Source organism: Lycorma delicatula, chromosome 6, assembly GCF_047948215.1.
Source record: "Lycorma delicatula isolate Av1 chromosome 6, ASM4794821v1, whole genome shotgun sequence".
Lineage (NCBI taxonomy): Eukaryota > Metazoa > Arthropoda > Insecta > Hemiptera > Fulgoridae > Lycorma > Lycorma delicatula.
Window position 1 is genome coordinate 148,841,474 of NC_134460.1, and position 20,296 is coordinate 148,861,769.

Genomic DNA, 20,296 nt, shown 5'->3' on the forward strand with positions numbered 1-20,296 from the left:
ATTGTGGGGACAAGGGGCACAAACCTGACAAGTGTCCTAAGAAGCGCTCTCGAAAAAACCACAAGCACCCTGTCAGTAGTAAAGAATATGGACACTATCTGAGAGCTGTTGAAATGTAATACAACTTAATATTTAATGTTAACCCTTAACTTAATAGTTAAGGGCTGAATGTTGTTCTGTTACAGCATCCATACATTATATCTGGTGAACTGCCAGGTTTTTATCGTTGGAAGAGGTTTTATTTTGATCCAAATAGTTTAAAGAAATTATCTGGCAGCCAGTTCAGGAAACGAAAATTATAGACGAAATTATCCTTTAAAAAACAAGCTGATGCTTTGGAAAAGTTTTTCAAAGACAATTCTAGGCTAAGTACAAGAGAAAAAATCAAGATGATTTGGACAGCGTTGAAGTGAGGTCATTGAGGATGTCGTTGTTCCAACAGAGCAGTCTTCATTAATTTCTGGGTGATCTTCTAGCACAAACGTGCCTGATCGTCTTCAGCAACAAGAAGCCGAAGAGGAAGAAGAGAAAGAGATAGAAAATGCATCGCACTTGCAGATGGAGACACGATGAAGATCGTCCTGTCGTTTTCGTTTTGAGTTCTGATCCAGGACTATGGCCTGAATGCATTTCTGATGCAGAAAGGATTTGCCTTCCGAAAGCTGGTCCAACATTCCCAATGTACAACTTTGATTTTCCTACTGATACCATCGACGTAGGTTCACCTAAAACAACTATACATGATGTCTCAGCAACAGAGAGAAAATTCACAGAAATTGGTTGGTGTATTCTGTAAACAATGATTTGTGCTTGTACGCAAAATTTTTGCAACAGCTATATCTTCTTTAGCAAAAGATGGCTATAAAGATTGGCGGCATATAGTAAAAACTCTCAAAAATCATGAAACTGCAGAAAGAAATTTGAAGCCCAAAAGTCCTGGCTTGAACTGAGTATTCGTTTAGAAACTTTGCAAACAATAGATGCTACTTTTCAAAGATTTTGGACTGCAGAAACTCAGCATTGGAACGCTGTTTTTCAACGTGTAGTTTCGTTCGTCAAACTTTTAGGAAAAAGTTGCTTGGCATTTACAGGTAGCAACCAATATTTGTATGACATTTGAATGGAATATTTTTAAAGCTAGACCAACTATAAGTTGAATTTGATCCTGTTATGGAGGAGCATATAAGGAGGGCTTTGAACAAACAACATAAAATAACCATATACTTCAGTAAAACCATTCAGAATAAGGTAATTCACCTAATTGTACATAATATCAAAAGTCACATTAAATGAAATGAAAAAATCAAAATATTAGTCAATTACATTAAATTGTAAATCTGAGTTGAGAAAAACAGAAGAAATGACCTTCGTTATACGGTATGTGTCGATTGAACAATAAGACATCAACATTCATTAACATTTTTTGGACTTTCTTCCGATTGAAAGATCAACAAACCAGCAACTTTTTGATGTCTTACGTTCGAAACCTAGAAAACCTGCGATTGCCTTTGATATACTTGAGAGGCCAAGGATACAATATTGGGGCGAATATGAAAAGAGAACATGCGGAGGTCCCAACCCGGTAGGGGTACACACCCAACTTGTGACGTTACTAGTCGCTACTCAACCCCCTCCGATCCGAGCGCTGAGGAGCTTTACCGGAGGTCATCTTTAGACCCTCTAACTGATTATATCTCAGAGTCATCAGCCAGGCCTCGGTCGGGATGGAACCGGTGTAAATGCTTCGGCAGACATTTGCATAAGTAAAATACAAACCAAAATTTGCCTTCACGTAGGCCTCAAACGTACATATTCACATCTAACCTAACACGATTCCCTCAAACTAACTAACCGAAACCGCAGAAGTTTGGACCCCGCGCCTAGGCCAATTTTGACAAGACCGTTCGTGACTGTGAATACCTCAGGAAACGAATTTGTGTCACTTACGGAGTTGTTTTTTGGACGCTCGCTAAAAAGTGTAAAACGCCCATATACCTTTTTTTTAAGAATGTTTATGTTGTAGTTCCACAAGGGCGCAATTTTTTACTTTTGCACGGAGCATTTCAAAGGCTAAATCTGACACTGATCCTGTCGTCTGCCTTCCTGCTCGGATATGATATCAACACAAAAACTCTAAAACAGAAACATACATTAATAAACAAACATCGTTTTTTTTAATAAAATAAACTAAAACGATGTTTGTTTACTAACAAGATCCGACCAATGGCAGACTTCTATAAAAATAAATAAACCAAATGTCGACTAATCAATAACTCCTTTAAACAACAGCTATACAAAATAAATCTAAAGAAACTAGAATAATTAAATTAATTATTTTGTAAACAATAAACAAGGACCAGGAATGCAGTCCTGATAAATACAAACCCAAGAGGGCAGTTTAAATAAACAATCTACTGACCTGCAAATATGGCTTAGGTAGCCTATTGGGTACCCAAGCAACAAAATTTATGAATAACTAATAAAATGGAAACATAAACAGTAAACAGAATGAAAAACAAATAACAAACACTTATACTATCTCACCAACAAACAAAAATATTGATATAAAGTAATATACCAATTCTAAAATTCTTCGAGGGTAAGTCAATTATTATCCGCAATTTAGTTATATTTTTGTTTATGTTGGTAGTACTGTCGTGTTGCGTAGATGACGCATGCGTGATTTAATTGCTGTTATGTCTGTGCAGGTCTGATGCTGCTAGGTTAGTTTCATTATCTTTGCCCTACCGTTAACCATGACTGCCCCGCTTTTTGTTTGCACCAAAGAGAGCAACGTTCAGTGATCCGTTTTTTGTGGTCGCTAGGTGTATCAGGGGCCGAAATTCATCGGAGACTTTCGGTACAGTACGGGAACAGTGTGTTGCCGCAACGGAGTGTCTACGAATGGATTGAAAAATTCAAAAATGGTCGCACAGGTGTTATGCATGACGAAGTAACCGGACGACAGTTTACCGCCACAAATGAGGAAAACATTGAGCGTACACGTGACATGACTTTCTTAGACAGATTATTGATAATGTGGCACATCGTCTGCAAATTAGTCACCGTTCTGCCTACGAAATCATCCACAACAGACTTAGGTTTCATACATAAAGTCTCTGCAAGATGGGTCCCAAAACAACTCCACACAGTTGCATAAACGCGCTTAGACATCCGCCAAAAACATTTGGATCGCTATGGTAACGAATGGGACATCTTCTTAGGCAGAATCATCACCGGTGACGAAACATGGATTCATCATTACGAGCCGGAGAGTAAACGGCAGAGTATGGAAGGGAAACATCCAAATTCGCCCTGCAAAAAAAAGTTCAAGACCCAACAATCCACAGGAAAACTGATGCTTACGGTTTTTTGGGACTCACAAGGCCCAGTACTGGAACATTATGAGGAAAGGGGCACGACAATAAACAGTGCGCGTTACAGCGAGATGCTTACTGCCAAGCTGAAGCCTACAATTTGAAGCAAACGCCTATGACTGCTGTATTGTTGCACAATACCCATCTATATACTGCTGCCCATACTGCTGAAACACTCCAGAAACTCAACTTTGAAGTACTGGCTCATCCTCCGTATAGTCCTGATCTTGCTCCTTCTGACTAGCCCTTTTTGGTCCACTAAAATAGGCATTAAGGGGCTCGATTTACCTCGGATGAAACAGTGAAAGAAGTGGTGCATTCCTGGCTCACAGCTCAACTGAAAACCTTCTTTTATGAGGGCATCAGAAAGCTTGTGCAACGATGGACCAAGTACGTTGAAATGCAAAGGGACTATGTCAAAAAATTACATACATGTAAGTTTCCTGTTTGTATTGCAATAAAATTTATAACTACATTGCGGATAATTGACTTACCCTCGTATAATACGGAGTTCATACAAAATGAACCTATTGCTTCGATGTTGCGTGTAGAGCTACTTTGTTGTTGGATTCAAACGATATTATTTATGTGCACTCTTAAAAAATATCATTGCCAAGCATTATTTAACTTTGTTGAGTTAAAAATTTAAATCACCAAACTGCTTCAAACAAATAGAAGTCAAAGTTTAGTTTTGTTCCTTCAAGGTAGTGTCTATCATACTGTTTTACAAAGGCAGTTGACGCAACTCTCCAACAACTCAGTGCAATATTTTTCTTCATCCATTTTAAAACATATGATTTGGTTCTGTGCAATTGTAATTTGGATTGGTGAAGGAATTTTTTTTGGAGGCAAAAATTAAACAATAATGACGTAATGATTTTATTGAAGGTGCCCAAAATAAGATTTAAAGGCAGCTGAAAGACTTTAAACTGAAAAGTTTAAAGTTTTGTAAACTTAAACGGTATTGAATGAAGCACATTCCATTTGAAAGAGACTACATTAAAAATTTATAGGTACTAATGTTGAAAATACATATGCTTGAATAATTGAAATTGCCGGTTCAAGTATAAGTTAAAATAATGTTTTTACATATTTTATTACAGTATAAATATTTATAGAAACAGATTCTCATTTATATTTGAACTCGTGGATAAAATAGTGATATAGACTTATTAACATTCTGTAAAATTTAAATTAAGAAGTTATAATTTTAACTAGGAATTTAACTTACTTGTTCTTGTACTTTCTGATGAAGGTTGCGAAGTCTTTCTTGGCAGTTGTGTAAGTTTTCGATTTCTTTAAGAAGTGATTTTTCAGGTTCATCATGTACTAAATCAATTGCTGTAAATAAGGGAATTATATAGTTTTCCTGTAATGATAAATTTCTCTTAAAAAGGAAAATCAAAAATATTTAATAATATTAACAATTAAAAAAAAAAGAAATGATAAAACTTTGTTAAACCTGTATTTCTGAGTACAATAAACATCATTTTTATTTATGATACCTGTGTGATGTAAATAAAGATAAATCACTAAAACTATCAACTATATAACAAGATAAATGAGTAAATTTTTGAAAAATTTGAAGATATTTCATTGAAATAATTTCTCTCATAAATAAACTTGGAAAAAAATATTCAAAAACAAATTGAAATTAATATGAATTGTATGCATTTAACACATTTTTCAGCTTGTTATTCTAATTATTTCTCTGGTTTTTTTTTCTTGTGAGTTTAATAACTTTAAATTTTTATGGGAACCCTGCAGAATTTTATTTAAAACCTTGCAGCTGCTCAAAAGTTTGATATTAGAATTAATAAACACATCAAGTTCTAAAATAGCAGTACCTTAAATATCATCTAGCTTTGATAGGTCAGAAATACTATTAAAAATGTTATGTTCTTTTATAATTGTGATTATGTTTTTCTTCTTAACTGCTTTGCTTAAAATAATATTTGTTTAATAAAATAATTAATCTTTGGATGAATATTATAGTATGTTTATTTCATGGGCTGCAACTAATTTAAAGAAGTTATTCTAAGAAAGAATCTAACCTCTAATTATATAAAAGTGCGGAAGTAAGAGCATCTTTATTATAGAGTTAATGTTTTGAAAAGGAATGATGCAACTAGCATTAAAGTTATCTGTTATGATTGTTCTGAACTGGAGTAATGGGAGCACTATATGGGAACTCCTACGAGGCTACCACCATATTGGGAAAGACTCTCCCAATTAATTTAGTGTTGGATGTTTGGGCAGCAATGTGGAGACTGCGAAGAGGCCAGGAGGCTGAGGTATTTGGCATGGGGTTTCGGGTCAGGCCAGTACTTGAGCAGAACAGTGATCACAATGCACCGGATCTAAATTTTGTTCAGTTGCCCATCTGCCACTTGTGGAACAGGCTGCAGAGCCTCAGGATGGAAGCATGGCAGCTGGAATGGAACACCACAACTAAGGGAAGATCCTTGTATAAGCTTTTACAAGATTTGGGAGGATGGTATGCCTTGAGCTCGTTTTTAAGGGCCACAGATGCCTGGGTGCTCATCAACCATCCTAATTTGAACCAATATCTGTTGGTTCTGCCTGGCAGCTGATGAGCTGTGCATCTGTGGGGTGGTCCGGTCAAATGAACACCTGTTGTTTGTCTGCCCTGCCCGGAGGGGGAGGGGGGCAGAGACCGGCCAACCTGGAACTTAGAGGTCAGGGGAAAAATTGGCCACTCTCAAGTAACGAGTCAATGTGGTGAGAGACACATTGTTGGACCGTGTGGGAGTTCCTAGATCCGGTTGCTTTGTTCAACTGGCATCTGTAGTTTGGTTAAGGTAAAGACTCTTATCGCATTGCTGTGGGAAGCTAACCCTGAGTATGGCTGACCATCAGCCAATTATTATGACTCCAAGCGCTATAAAATGGTGGATAGGTACTTGCTGGCATTCAGCAACCTACGTATGGCAGCAAATTGCTGTCTAGACGAAATAAATCTTATTATGGATATCATATATATTTTTAGTAGTTGACGGGGTGTGCCTACCCATTTTAGCAAATGTATAACAAGTGAGCAGTTGGGTAACATAAGCTGATGGTGTATGGTACCATGCTTAGTCCGTTCATGCTGATAGATAAGCTCTAGGAGCTATGTTAAGATACTGGTCGTTAAACTGCTGAAGGCTGAGGTGCCATTTTTGGAACAGACATTCAGTCTGTGTCACAAACGAACTGAATGGGGTGGTGACGGGAGAAATGCCAAGCAAACACCTAGGCTTCTGGAACTGATAACAATAATGATGATGATAATTATAACAGTTCACTTATATATATATATAGACCAAAACGGTTGCAGTTACCGCTTTTCTATTTAGGCCTCCGACAAGACTGTCGATTATTTTAACCAGTTGGAGAGTCGTCGAGTGGCCCTCCCTGAACCCAAATTGCTCAGGCCGTACTCCTTTTCCCAAATATCTGGGACATTTGGGAAACGAACCTTTCCCAGGTTTGGTATGCCTACCCAAACCTGGGAAAAGTCTGCTCTTTCCCCAGAATTAGAGGCCGATTTCCTTATTACCAGTGTTGTCAAAGCTATTCGAAAGGATTTTCCTGGAGAGACTTAGGCGACATTTGGGAAAAGGAGTACGGCCTGAGCAATTTGGGTTCAGAGAGGGCCACTCGACGACCCTCCAACTGGTTAAAATAATCGACAGTCTTGTCGGAGGCCTAAATAGAAAAGCGGTAACTACAACCGTTTTTCTAGATGTAGCTAAAGCCTTTGACAAAGTTTGGCATAGCGGCTTGCACATACGACGATTTCCTGTCGCTATGTCAGATTGATTGATTGATTCCTGTCGCTACGGTCTTATATACTAGACCGAAAATATTTGTTATACGCGTAGGGGGAACAATCTCCTCCACCAGAGACGTAGCCACTGGAGTCCCCCAAGGAGTAGTGCTTTCGCCGTTCTTGTACACGGCCTACGTCAACGATATGCCACTATCGGAAGGAGTCAAAACAGCTCTATACGCAGACGACACGGCATATTATTATGAATCCGGAAGTGTAGATTACGTGATCGAGAGACTCCAACGGCAATTGGATCTAGTAGAGCCGTGGCTTGATATGTTGAGAATCAAGGTCAACGGTGAAAAATCGGTGGCAGTGATGTTCACATACAAGACACGTGCTCCAGCCAGACAGCTGGAAATCTCAGGAGAGAAAATCCCCTTTGGGAAAACAGTCAAGTACCTGGGAGTAGTCCTGGATAAACGGCTTACCTTAGGAGAACATGTTAAATATGTGACCCAAAGGGCAAAGGCCGTCAGGGCCTCACTATACCCAGTACTGAACAGTGCCAGCCCATATCCACTGGCGATCAAATTGCTCATTATTCGGCTATACGTCCTGCCGATTCTAACATATGCTTACCCGGCATGGGGGAGCTTTGTTAAACTCCACGCTTCAAAAGAAATTAGAAGCCGTCAAAAACATAGCGTTGCAGACGATATTTGGAGCACCGTGGTTCGTCAGAAACGTCACTCTTCTCTACGATGCGGGACTATACACCGTATCCGAGGTGGTGATGGCGCAATCACGCAGACTGTTCTGGAGAGCGGCCGTGATCGAACCCGGCCATCTCCGGGACATCTGCCGAGAGGACCGTACTCCACAGGGTATAAGAAAACGGCCTCATGCCGTATTAAACGAACCACCGTGAAGAGGCGGTACGAGAGTAAAAAAATGACAAACCAGGCTTAGGAGCCTCTATATCGCGTAACCAATAACTGGAAACCGCGCAAAAATGACCGTTTTCGTAATTAAATTTTGTTAAAACTATAAAAAGCTAGACAACAATTCACACGTCCCATGAAGAGACAACAATTTCATTTAGTCAGCATATGACACCCTCCGGAGAACGGGACGCATTTCTCCCTTCAAATAACTAGGGCTCCATTAGGGGCATTCCTGCTAGCACATAGGTGCTGGTACCGATGGACTGAAAAGGGAATCAAGCCGGGATTACTAGGCTCAAAAGTTTAGTCTCTCACAGTCAGAACCAGTAAATAAATTTCACGATGCTCCATACGGATAGGAACGCAAATTACCAAATCCGTCCATAAATAAAACTTAAAATTTATAACCGCCACTAAATAACCGATGAAATCCGCCCGATAATACAAAGATACAGCAGCAGGGGACATTGTCCATGTTCTGCGATCTGTAGGGAGAAATATTGAAACTCTTGCCATTCTTGCATTCTGTTCCATATGTTTGTGTGTGTGTGTGTGTGTGTGTGTGTGTATAGGCAAATAAATGCAATTACTGCTACTGGCTAGCCAGGCCTGATGTAGTGCAATGTAAGTGTACTGTAAATATGTAGTCTGGACAGACAGGTTGTCCACTCCTGATACATGTGGTTAATTGAAACCCAACCACCAAAGAACATGGCTATCCACAGTCAGCATTCAAATCAATATAAAAACATCTGCCTTTACAAGGGCTTGAACCTTAAAAACTCTTGACTTTGAAAATTAGCTGATTTTGCGATGATGAGTTCAACTATTAGACTAACCTGGCAGTTAATTCACTTTCTATATATGTATATACAAAAGTGTGTTTTCATAATATCCTGTTACACCACCATTGATTAAGGAATTGAATAATAGCTTCTAAAAGCTTTTCTTGAGTTATAGTTGCGTGAATTTAAAAAGTTTATAATTTTTACAATCAGTTCTTATTTAAATTTTTTAACTAGATTTCATCTTGTTGATCAATAAATTTTTAACTGTTTAAAAATTTAATTTGTCATTTAATTTAATTTAACTGTTCTGCATTTATTACTTATGTTCTCTCTCTCTCTCCCTAGTGCATGTAAATATGTATGTGCATATGTATATCCATCTATTGGATTACAAGGTGATAATGGTACATAGAGGCTTGAGGCTTTTTATTGTTCTTTACTCTTGTTCAAGGTTTTTTGCAATTTTTCTAATTTCTCCTCATAATAATGTCTATTTAGAGGATTCTCTTTTATTGATCTAACAAATGGTAGTCTTTCACAAGAGGCACCATCCACTTTTACCTCTCAGCCAGTCCTACAATTTTTATTTTTAATGTAAGATTATCTAACTTCTTAATTTATCTGGTTTAGTTTTTTCATATGTTATATTTTATTGAAAACAAACATATTTTTTAATGAAAATATACATACATTGTCTGCTTTCACGATGATAAAGACATTCTTGAGCGATATGAAGTGGTGCTTCACAATCATTTATTGCCTTTTCCAAAGCTCTTCGTGCATCCTGTAACAGATTTGTTTCGGCCAGCATTCTTTCCAGCTCTGATTCAATTTCATTTTTCCAGAATGTTGCATCTGTGATCCTTTCACCCAGCCTCCGACCTGCATCTCTTTGTCCGACTTGAGTTTTTTCATCAGTTTCTCTGTGTAATTGTGAAAGAGAAGAAATTTATTAGTCGCATAGTAAATGTAGATTATAGTTTACTTTCCATAAATCTATGTAAAACACAGAACATAAGTAATTTGGCATTTAAATAAATAAAAAAAATCCTTTAGTGGCCCTGAAGCATACTCTGATTTTTCATTTACCAGTTATTCTATTATTCAAAGTTTATCAATAATAATTAGAGCTCTGATCCCAGAGGATTGTGACTGTAAACTTAACAGACAGACATTGAAATAATGCACCAAGATTTCAATGTCAAGAATTACATAATTTAAAACTTATGTGATTTTTAACATATTTTTTCAAAGTTAAATTTGCTATCCCATTATCAAATCTAATTCTGTGGAGGAATAGGATTTTTTACTATATGCTAGAGAACTAGTGAAATGTATAGTTCTGCACATGTTTGTAACTACTAACATATTATCATTATGTATTTAGCCTCATTAAAATAAAAAAAAAAGTTTTAAATGTGTTTATTAGGTGCCTTAAACGTAAAGTTGTAGCAATATGACATGAAGCAAATCACCCAGAACTCTTGAGATTTTGTTAATCTCAAGAACAATAAATACCATGATTATGAAAGTGAAGAGTGGTTTCTTTTCTCTACTGAACCACTTATACTGCTGCTCATCAGCATGCCAAACCTACTGAAATTCTGGGTTATTCAGTCTTACAAATGACACCTTCACACTGTTCACTGCAAGGGTTGATTGCATAGTGAACATCATTACTCTTATAGAAAGCAATTCTTACTGTTACCATTTGTATCTACAGGCGCTTTAGATGTAAAGACTGTATGGATTGTGTAAATCAATAAATCAATGCACCCCTTTCGGCCAAGAAACAACTCTGATTAACAGCAAAATAAATATTGTTTTTTTTATAAATATTGTTGTTTCCTGCTGTCAGTAGACTACGGCTCAAAATTGCCAGATTCATTTAGGTAGCTACCTTTTTTATGTTTATGGGATCTATTAACTTCAGTACCTGAAAGAATCCAATAATGTTAAAATCCCCCTTTACATCTCATTTAAGAATTCCCCTTTACATCTCAGAGTAAGAATAAACTACCTTTAATAATAAACTTCAAAAGTTTTAATAAAAATCTTATCATCATCATCATAACTTAAACATAATAATTAATTTATGACAGTGAATTCGTAACTAAGTCAATACACTGTCTTTCTTTATCTAATTTAAAGCAATTTCATGAATAATACTTCAAATTTTAAAACAATTCCTAATTATTAACCAGCTTAAGGCCCCAGAATCAGAATTTTAAAATCAGGTAAACTTGAAAAAATATAAACTTTATCCTAAATTAATACAAAAAATGTTTAAGGGCAACCAGAAATTTTAAACTGAGCAAACTTAATTTTTATGAAAATCTGGTAGTTTATTTCCAGATATTTATCCTCAAACTTGATTAAAGACAAAATTTAATTACAAAGTTTTTTTTTTCATAAAATTTAATCATATATTTTAGTTTTTAATGAAATTAATTTTTAAATGGTGGTCATTCACAACAGTTATTTAATTCATGTAAGTTAAAACTAATTAGTCTGCTAGAAATTGAATGATTTTTTAAAATCTATTTACTTGATTTTATTGTCATGTAACACCTTACCTTAAGTATCAAAGGATGATAAGCAACATGTCACATACAAATCAAATAATTATATATAAAGTTTAAATAAAATATATACAATAACAATAAAATAAAATACAAACAAGAGAATACAAAAAAAAAATGAAATACAATCATTTTATATAGAGAAATAATGGAACCCCAAATGCCTCAGTTAGTTTGTTCCAAGATAGTCAGTCGCAATTCAGTTATTTCCGAAATTGTAATTATATTCTCACAAATGTAACCGAATATTCTGCTTAGTTCTATATTCACGATATATTGTTACAAAACTATAAATTTTATAAAATGTATATATAGAAATTATAAAATACTTTTACCTTATAACTCGTACAGCATCAGATCGTAATCTTTCTGAAAAATTTCTTGTTGTATCTGCTTCATTGTACTGACTAAGTGAACTTTGAACCCATTCATAAGGTGTGTATCTAGTATAAAGAGCAGCTCGAGCTGCATGTCCTGGGTTTCTGTCAAACCCAGTAACCAGATTTGGAAAGCGCAAAGGTTCTGTTGACATTCCGACCGGACTTGAACATACATCTACCATTGCATTTGTTATTGGTTGAGCTGGCCTGTAAAATCAATATACTTTATATTAATTTTTCCCTTAGAAATATTATATTCATGGCATACTATTTTTTATATTGTTTGTTTTGTGTAAAAAATAATAAGAGTTACAAAAAATAATTTTAATATCCATTGAGTATTAACTTTTTAATTTATTTATGGGAAAAAACTTCTTCGCTGGAGTTTTCCAGTTTCATAGTTTTTGCTTTGTTTTTTCTGAAGTGTGCTTATGTAATTGTGCTGTTTTATATTTGTTCCTTAGCCTGTTTTTTTGTATAATTTTCTTCAAACTCATATTTTTTTTATGTATTACATGTGTGATTCATCTAACTTATTTAAAAATGAGCAGATAAGCCCAGAAACTGATGAATATCATTATAATTATACACTGAAACTGTATTCTTTTCCTTTACTAAAAATGGATTATTACATTACTAGAGTTACCTACAAATTCTTTTGTCTTGAGTCCAAGTAGTAAATATTAAATCTATGGTAGCTGTGAATTTTGTTTGTGTATTTTAGATGCATTATTTGGCTGATCTGTTGCTTTTCTCCATTTATTTTTGTTGTGAGCCAACCTTTTAATCTCAACATATTTACTACATCTTATGTCATCAATCATTTGTTTTATGTTTTATATATATATATATATATATATATATATATATATTCCAGTCTTTGTTTTTCTCTGCAATTTTTTAGTTCTAAACATCCTTCCTCTTAAACCAAATTAATTAAATACTAGTGTCTTATTACAGAACCTACCAACCTAGTTCTTTCAGTACATTGGTTTTAACATAAATTTTTGTCTTCTCAGTTCATCTTAAACCACTCTCCATTTAATACCTAATTTTCAATATTTTATTTTTTTTTAATTTTCCTTGCGTGTGCCATTCTGCTTTTAATGTCTTTTGTATATCATCTGTTGTAATTTTAGTACATAACAAAATTCTGTAAATTCTGAGTGTTATGTATATTATCTACTTCTTTATTATCCTTCGTTCTAACATTCTTTACACCACTTGTTATATTCTTATTTAATTTCAACTGAATTTCTGTTTGAACAATAAATCTATGCAATTCCTTATTTCTTCTAGTACATTTTGATTTACTCATAACATCATCATTGATCTTTAACAGCAAATATAAATAATTAATAACTATAATAAAAATGCATAAATTTGAATTTTAATATCCGTTATACTTACAATATAAAAAATGGAATAATTTTTAAATTATTTACAGAAAATCTTATTTTAAGATGAAAATAATAACATTTTATTCTGAATCTTGGTACTAGTTCACTTCACTACTGAATCTACTTTCACAAAACATCTCACTGAAACAAGGCATACACATAAAGATCAATATGAAAATCTTATACAAAAACAATAATGGATACAAACCACACTTGAGTAAACATGAAATGCACAGAAACAAAAAAAAAAATGAAGAATCACAATTAATATCAACATATTCTTTGAACCTTTTACAAATAACCAAAATCTTTTAAAACTTAATACAAACACTAGTACTATTTTCAACATCATGGTAGTATTCAGGGATCCCAGAGGCAATGTTTGATTTAGATCAAAATGTAGCCAGATTAAGGTTTTATGTGTTTTCACTTTAAAATAACATAAATTGCTGTATTGTATTTAAAAACTACTTTATAAAATTTATCACTTTTATTATTTACAGTTACTGAAAACCTTTTTTAAAATATTAATTAAGAATTCTGCTTTAAGTAAAATAAATGACTACTAACAACCAATAATAGTTTGTGAAAACACAAACTCAGCATTATTAATTTCAAAACGCAAGATTGTTAAATTAAATTTTTGAAATGTGAGATGATGTTTCAAGAATACTGTACACAAATTTAGGGAGGTGCATTCTTGTGTAGAGGCAAATGATAGAATCATTCAATTTTCTATCTTGATGAAAATGTAATTTATATTAAAAATTATATGAAGTAAGGCAGTGGATCAAATGTATTTAATAAATTTAAGTAATAAAATTATAACGTATCTTTTTTAATTAAAAAAACCTTCTATTTTTGTAACTTATCATACACTCAAACAAAAACAAATAATTTACTGACATTCCATTTATTAATATACTAACAAGGGTACAACTTCAACATTTTCATATCCAAGTGTAGGACGCCAAGGATGAGGTCGAGGTGTCTTGTAATAGGAAGCAATTCGAGGGGGAATTCCTCCTCCAGCTATGGGCTCCATGCAGGGTGGGGCCCCTCCTGAACTCCATGGTTGCAGTTGCTGAATAAAAGATTAATAAATGTATCAATACATTTATAATTATAAATATAATATAATTACATTTTAATTAATACAATTATTATACTATAATTATTAGTATTGTACATTATAAATCATTTAAATATTATGTGTTTATTGCAAGGAATCAGTATGCTTAAATTAAAAAAAATTATTAAACTAAAATTTTCAGTTAAATGATGTGTAATCACATGTGAATGTTGAATGATGTGAATGGTGAGGGGTAGTGAAATTGTAAATAATCATTTCATAAGAATTTCTCTAATTATAATTCAAACTCATCTACATTATGATGTATTTGTCTGATAAACAGCGTTTATACAGAACTGTTTTTATGTATCGTCTGTTGGGAACTTTTTCAAATATCCTACAAGTGCACGACTATTCTTATCTTTAAATATTAATACATGTTGTCATATGTTTAAGTGCCATACAATACAAGTAAATTTTTTTATAACTAATTAGCATAAAATTATCTTACAGAATACAACACAGATTCCTCCCCCATTATTCAATGATAGGAGTGATACATTGAAAATAAAATTTGATATTTTTAAAAACGTGCGTTTTTGAACGGTATTTAATGACTGTCAGTTGCCATGACAACAAGCCAAGTATTTATGCAGGTCATGGTGAAAATATTCGTCATTCGTAAAATGGAGGACAAGCCAGCTGATGCTCCGGAACGTAAGTTAAATTCCCTTTTTATTTCATCTTCTAAATTTATGATAAATGCCTGTCAGAGTTGTTAAAAATTTCCTACAGCGTATGATGTACCATATGTTTCTTACAGATTGTCCCGGTACACAAAGTGTCACAGCGGGCAAAGCCAGTGCATGTCGGGGATGTCCGAATCAGGGGTTATGTGCTTCAGGAGCTGCGAGAGGGCCTGATTTAGGTAAATTTTATTGTTTTACTTATTTATTTATTTAAAACTTAGAGCCAGTTTAACTAAAAGTTGTAAATACTACGTGACATATATAACAGTATATATATATATATATATATATGATTTTTCTTTGCTTATCATTATTTTTAAAAGAGGTTATGTTTACACATTTGCAACACTGTTTCAAAACTAGATTTACTATTTTGTTGTATTGTAAAATAGAAAATTAAAAGTTGTTAGTGGATATTGTAATTTTTTTGTATCGAGCTAATAAATTGGCAGAATATATTGTTTATTATATTTCTGCATTACGTGATTGGTGTGATTCAGTTTCATTATGTTTTATTCTTTGACAATGAAGTTAAAAAAACGTGGTGAAAAAAAACCAAGTCCTACATACATTTTGTATTATATTTTTACATCTATTTATTTCAACTTCAGTTACTTATTTTGCTAGTTTATTGTGTAGTTTTTGATATAATAATTAAATGTTATAAAAATGCTAATAGTTTACCAAATCATTAATGTAAATTTTTTCTCATGATGTAGGCATAAAGATATCAGGTTTACTCAGTTTTCAAATACACCCTTTTCTCAGAGATAGTTTTAAACTTACTTTCTTTTCTTGTGCAATCTAAGATATGTTTACATGTGACTCATCAGTGTGTCTGAGTGGAGATGAATAATTTTAATAATGCAGCAACGATTATTATTTCTTATACTTATATATAACTCATTTCTTAAATGTTTTTTTATCAATTTGTAATGATTAAGTTGGTAATGGTAATGAGAATTCTGTTAATAATGATAATTTTCATTAGCGTCTTGAAGACTGCTTGTTATTTGCTTAGAAAAAATGGATTCCTACAGCTTGCCATTTTAGGAATTGTTTCAGCTGTTTTCAGTTTAGATCAAGTTGATGACTTCTGATGTATACAATGTTTAATTACTTGAATTCGTCATTTGCTGTACATTAATTTTATTATTGTTTCGCACTGTTTTATGAGCTAGTACAATTTCATGTCATTTACTCCAATATTAAAGCACAAAACTTTCTTTTATCAAATTGTCTGTTCATTATGCATCTATTGTTTTGGCCAATTTTTCATCTAAATTTTCTTTTAATGAAAGTTAGGTTAGTCTATATATCTGTGGTCTCACTTCTTCATTATCATTACATGAGTTTTCTGTTATTGAAAATTCGTCATTTATGCAGTGTGTTTGATTACATAATCATAATTAATCATTGCAGTCTAATTTTTTATAATCCTAGATTTGTGTGTTTTTTGTATTTCCTTTGTTATTTTGTGATCTTGAATTTTTTATTTGTTGAAAAATTGGTTGCAGAAAATATATCAAATTTTTCTGAAAAAAGTTAGCAGTTTGTAATGATTTTTTTCATTAAATGATATGGTAATTTAGTTTGGTCAATAGAGATGTAACTGATGTATTTTTTTGTAACTGTTATTTATATGTTATGGGTCATTCTGTGTCAAATCAACAAGGTGAATAGCCATTTACAACCGTAGCAACTGGCATCTTCATGAAATTTGATATGAATTAACTGTTGATGGAGTTATGAGAAAATACTGAATTTCAGATCTCAGTGATTAACCATTTTGTTTTTAGAGCATTCAAATTTGCTGGAAAATGGCAAAATTCGACATCTGGCAATAGTGTTAGGTTGATATAACTTTGTTGTTTATTAAGGTAGAATGATAAACGTTGACATATTTTAAAGCTTATTTAATGTTCTTTCATATGATATACAACAGGCCTATGTTTACGTAAATTTTTATTTCAAAGTCGCCTTTGACTTTTGGCCTTGAATTTTATTAAAAAAGGGCCTTCAATTTTTTTTAATGAAAAATGTATTTTATTCATAATTATATTAAAAATTAACTGTGCATTTGAAACTATGACTGCACTGGATCAAGAGAAAAATATAAAATGTGCACTAATGTTTTAACAAAAAAATCTTTATTGTGGATTGAGGTGGTAAATAATTAAATTTTTGTTGGCTGAACTTGCAAAAAGAAACTAAAAGTAATGAGGTAATGTGTTGCTCATTTGTTTTGTCTAGTAATAAGAAGAAGTATATCCCAACTCAATCAAATGACCAATGATGTAATGTGAAGACTCAGTGTAATTAAAACAAATTGAATTGACAAAATGTATTTAAGCTTACTATATCATCTATTTAGTTATAGTCTGTGTCCATTGTTTTAGTTTAAATTAAACATGAATTTGATTTATTTATGGAATAACATGATGTCAGAAAGCATGAGAACGTTTTTGAAGTTAGGTTTCCTTTGAAGTATGGCAACTTTTTACAATAATAAATTTTATAATCCATTTCAAGAAGTAAGTTATAATAATGTTACTAAGAATTCAAGAAAAGAGTTACCATGGATGACAGGAATAAATCCAAGTTTAAAAAGTGATTGAAAGATTTGTGATAAGTGTCAGAAAAAACTTGCCTCAATTAGTAATAAGAAGCAGATGTTGGTGAAGAAGTCACCATCAGATGATGATGACGAAACGAATTATGCATCAGACAGGCTCAACGAAAGTCTAGTGAATATTTGGAAATCACCTGTAAAATCTAAAAGGTTGCAAGAGAAAACATATCCTGCCAAAAAGATTGCAAAAATTAAGTCATCAATAAGGGAAAATATTTAGTGAATCTAGTAAAAACATTGGGACTTCATTTCGAGTTGAACCTGGTAGTGAAATTTGAAGTGTGTAAATTAAATTATTTAACATAAGAGTGCAGCAATCATTTACTTCTTATAAACACTTTGTGACACAAATTATTTGTAATACTTCAAGAAATTTTTATCTCGATAAGTATAAGAACTGTTCAGATTCTAACAATTTTAAAAACATTTAACATTTAAATTATTTCAATATTTGTTGAAAATTCTGTGGACTAAATAACTTTTAAGCAATGGATATCAACAGATCATTCAAGTTTAGAAATGTAGAGAAGAACACAGATTTTATTGAGATGTTTATTGAAAAATGATCAGTTCTCGTTCGCCATTCATTCATTGTTTCTCAGCAGTCAAACTTCTTAAAAAATTTAGAAACTAATTGAACTTGAAATCTTTATCACATTACGTGACTTTGCTGAAAATTATTCATTTGTGTTATCTGATGAAACCCAAGGGTTTCACTGGAACAATCAACAGGTTACAATTCATCCTTTTGCTATTTATTTTAAAAGTAAAAATTTACAGACACTTAAAATGATTAGTTACGTCTGACTGCCTTAAACCCGGCATAGTATCACTTCACCTTTTTCAGAAAGAACTAATTCAGTTTTTAGAAGAAAAATATAATATTGTGAATAAACTAATTTACTTATCAGGTGGCTCAGCAGCACAATATAAAAATCTTAAAAACTTTGTAAATTTAACGTATCATAAGGATGACTTTCATGCCAAGGCGGAATGACACTTCTTTACCATATCACAAGGCAAGAGTGCATGTGATGGCTTGGTGGTACTCATAAAAGATTAGCATCAGAGCCAAGTTTACAACACCCATACCAAGATCAAATAACAGTCATTCAGCTTTATCATTGGGCTCAGTAAAATATTGAATTTCATATTTGTTTCAAATGAAGAATATCAGAAAGAAGGAAAGTATTTAGCACCTTGTTTAGCTAAAGCGGTGGCAATCCCAGATACTCAAAAGTTGAATGCTTTTTTATCAGTCAGAAAGGATATCTTAAAACAAAAATTATTCCCAGAAATGAAAATTTTTAACAACATAAAGTTTTGCATAAAAAAGAAGTTGGTTTTCCTGAAATTTTTGATGTAAAAGCTTTTGTCACGTGCATTTATAATGGTGCTTGGTGGTTGGCTTGTATATTTTCTACAAATGAATCGACAGAAGTGTAAGTAAGTTTTCTTTATTCTGAAGACCCATCTCCTTCTTATGTTTTTCTAGCATACGGTGATATTTTAATATTACCTCGATGGGAAATATTAACAAAAGTTAATCTAAAAACTGCTACTGGATGTACATATACATTATCCGAAAAGGAAACTACTCCAGGCAAATGAAAGACTGACAGCGAATTAATAGGTATTTCAAATAAGCGCATAAACACTCTTTTAAAATTTAACTTAATACTAATGTTATTGGTATAACTTTTAAGTAGCAATAATTGAAAGCCAGTGAAAATATCAGATTACATTTATTAAATCATTATTATAAAAAATTATTTTTTTAAGAAACATTAATTTGAAAAATTAATCATTTCATTAGCATTAAACAATATATTAGTGCTGTTGATGTATTTTGTCGGACTATTGTTAAACTTAATCCAAATTAAAATATTTATTTAAAGTAACAGGTACTGAAATGAAACAGTTAATTTTCAAAATGTATAAAACTAATTGAAATTTTTATTGATATACTTATTTTTGTATATTGTGCAAGATTTTAATACTGTCAAAATTGCCAAATCATAAATGCCATTACTGTAATTATTGAAATACATGCATTATTATATTTTAATTTTTAGTTATATAATTATTATTTATATTATTGTAGCATCTTGTATTAGGAGAAGTGAATCTTGAGAAGAGAATTATATTTTATACATAATTATGTTTTTACATTTGAGTTTTTTAGATCATTTAAAAATGTAGGAGATTTATTGTTTTACATAAGATTATTAATTTAATTTCAGTTTTAAGCATAAAGTTTAATGATTTTCAACCTCATTTTGACTAAATTAATATTGATTGAAGGCTTTTTATAAAACTAATTAGAAATTTTTGAAAAGTAAGTTTTTCTAAAACATTCATACACATTTTATTTTTTATCTCCTGATCCCAAAGCAGTCACAGTTTAAAATTTTCTCAATTGCTTCAAAGTATAATGATGAATAATATATATTTATTATTAAAAAATTGAAGACCAGTTTTTTCTGAAATTCAAGGTTAAAGATGGTGACCTTGAAATCAAAGTTTATATAAACATAGGCTTGTTGCATTTCATATGAAAGAGCACCAAATAAGCTTTAAAATGAAATAAATTT

At 32.5% G+C, this 20,296-nt stretch overlaps 2 protein-coding genes across 2 annotated transcripts in view; one reads left to right on the plus strand and one right to left on the minus strand.

Annotated features, from left to right (window-relative positions):
• Positions 1-14,859, minus strand: part of LOC142326357 (tektin-3-like) — a 41,798-nt gene extending 26,939 nt beyond the window's left edge. Inside the window, exons 1-5 of the mRNA XM_075368798.1 lie at positions 14,833-14,859; positions 14,179-14,333; positions 11,805-12,056; positions 9,578-9,810; positions 4,609-4,718 (exon numbers count right to left, since the gene is read on the minus strand). Of these exons, the coding sequence (XP_075224913.1) occupies positions 4,609-4,718; positions 9,578-9,810; positions 11,805-12,056; positions 14,179-14,333; positions 14,833-14,859 (777 nt within the window). The remainder of the gene's footprint in view (positions 1-4,608; positions 4,719-9,577; positions 9,811-11,804; positions 12,057-14,178; positions 14,334-14,832) is intronic.
• Positions 14,860-14,921: 62 nt separating this feature from the next.
• Positions 14,922-20,296, plus strand: part of Nubp1 (NUBP iron-sulfur cluster assembly factor 1) — a 49,755-nt gene continuing 44,380 nt past the window's right edge. Inside the window, exons 1-2 of the mRNA XM_075368799.1 lie at positions 14,922-15,038; positions 15,145-15,249. Coding sequence (XP_075224914.1) covers positions 14,951-15,038; positions 15,145-15,249 — 193 coding nt within the window. The 5' untranslated portion in view covers positions 14,922-14,950. The remainder of the gene's footprint in view (positions 15,039-15,144; positions 15,250-20,296) is intronic.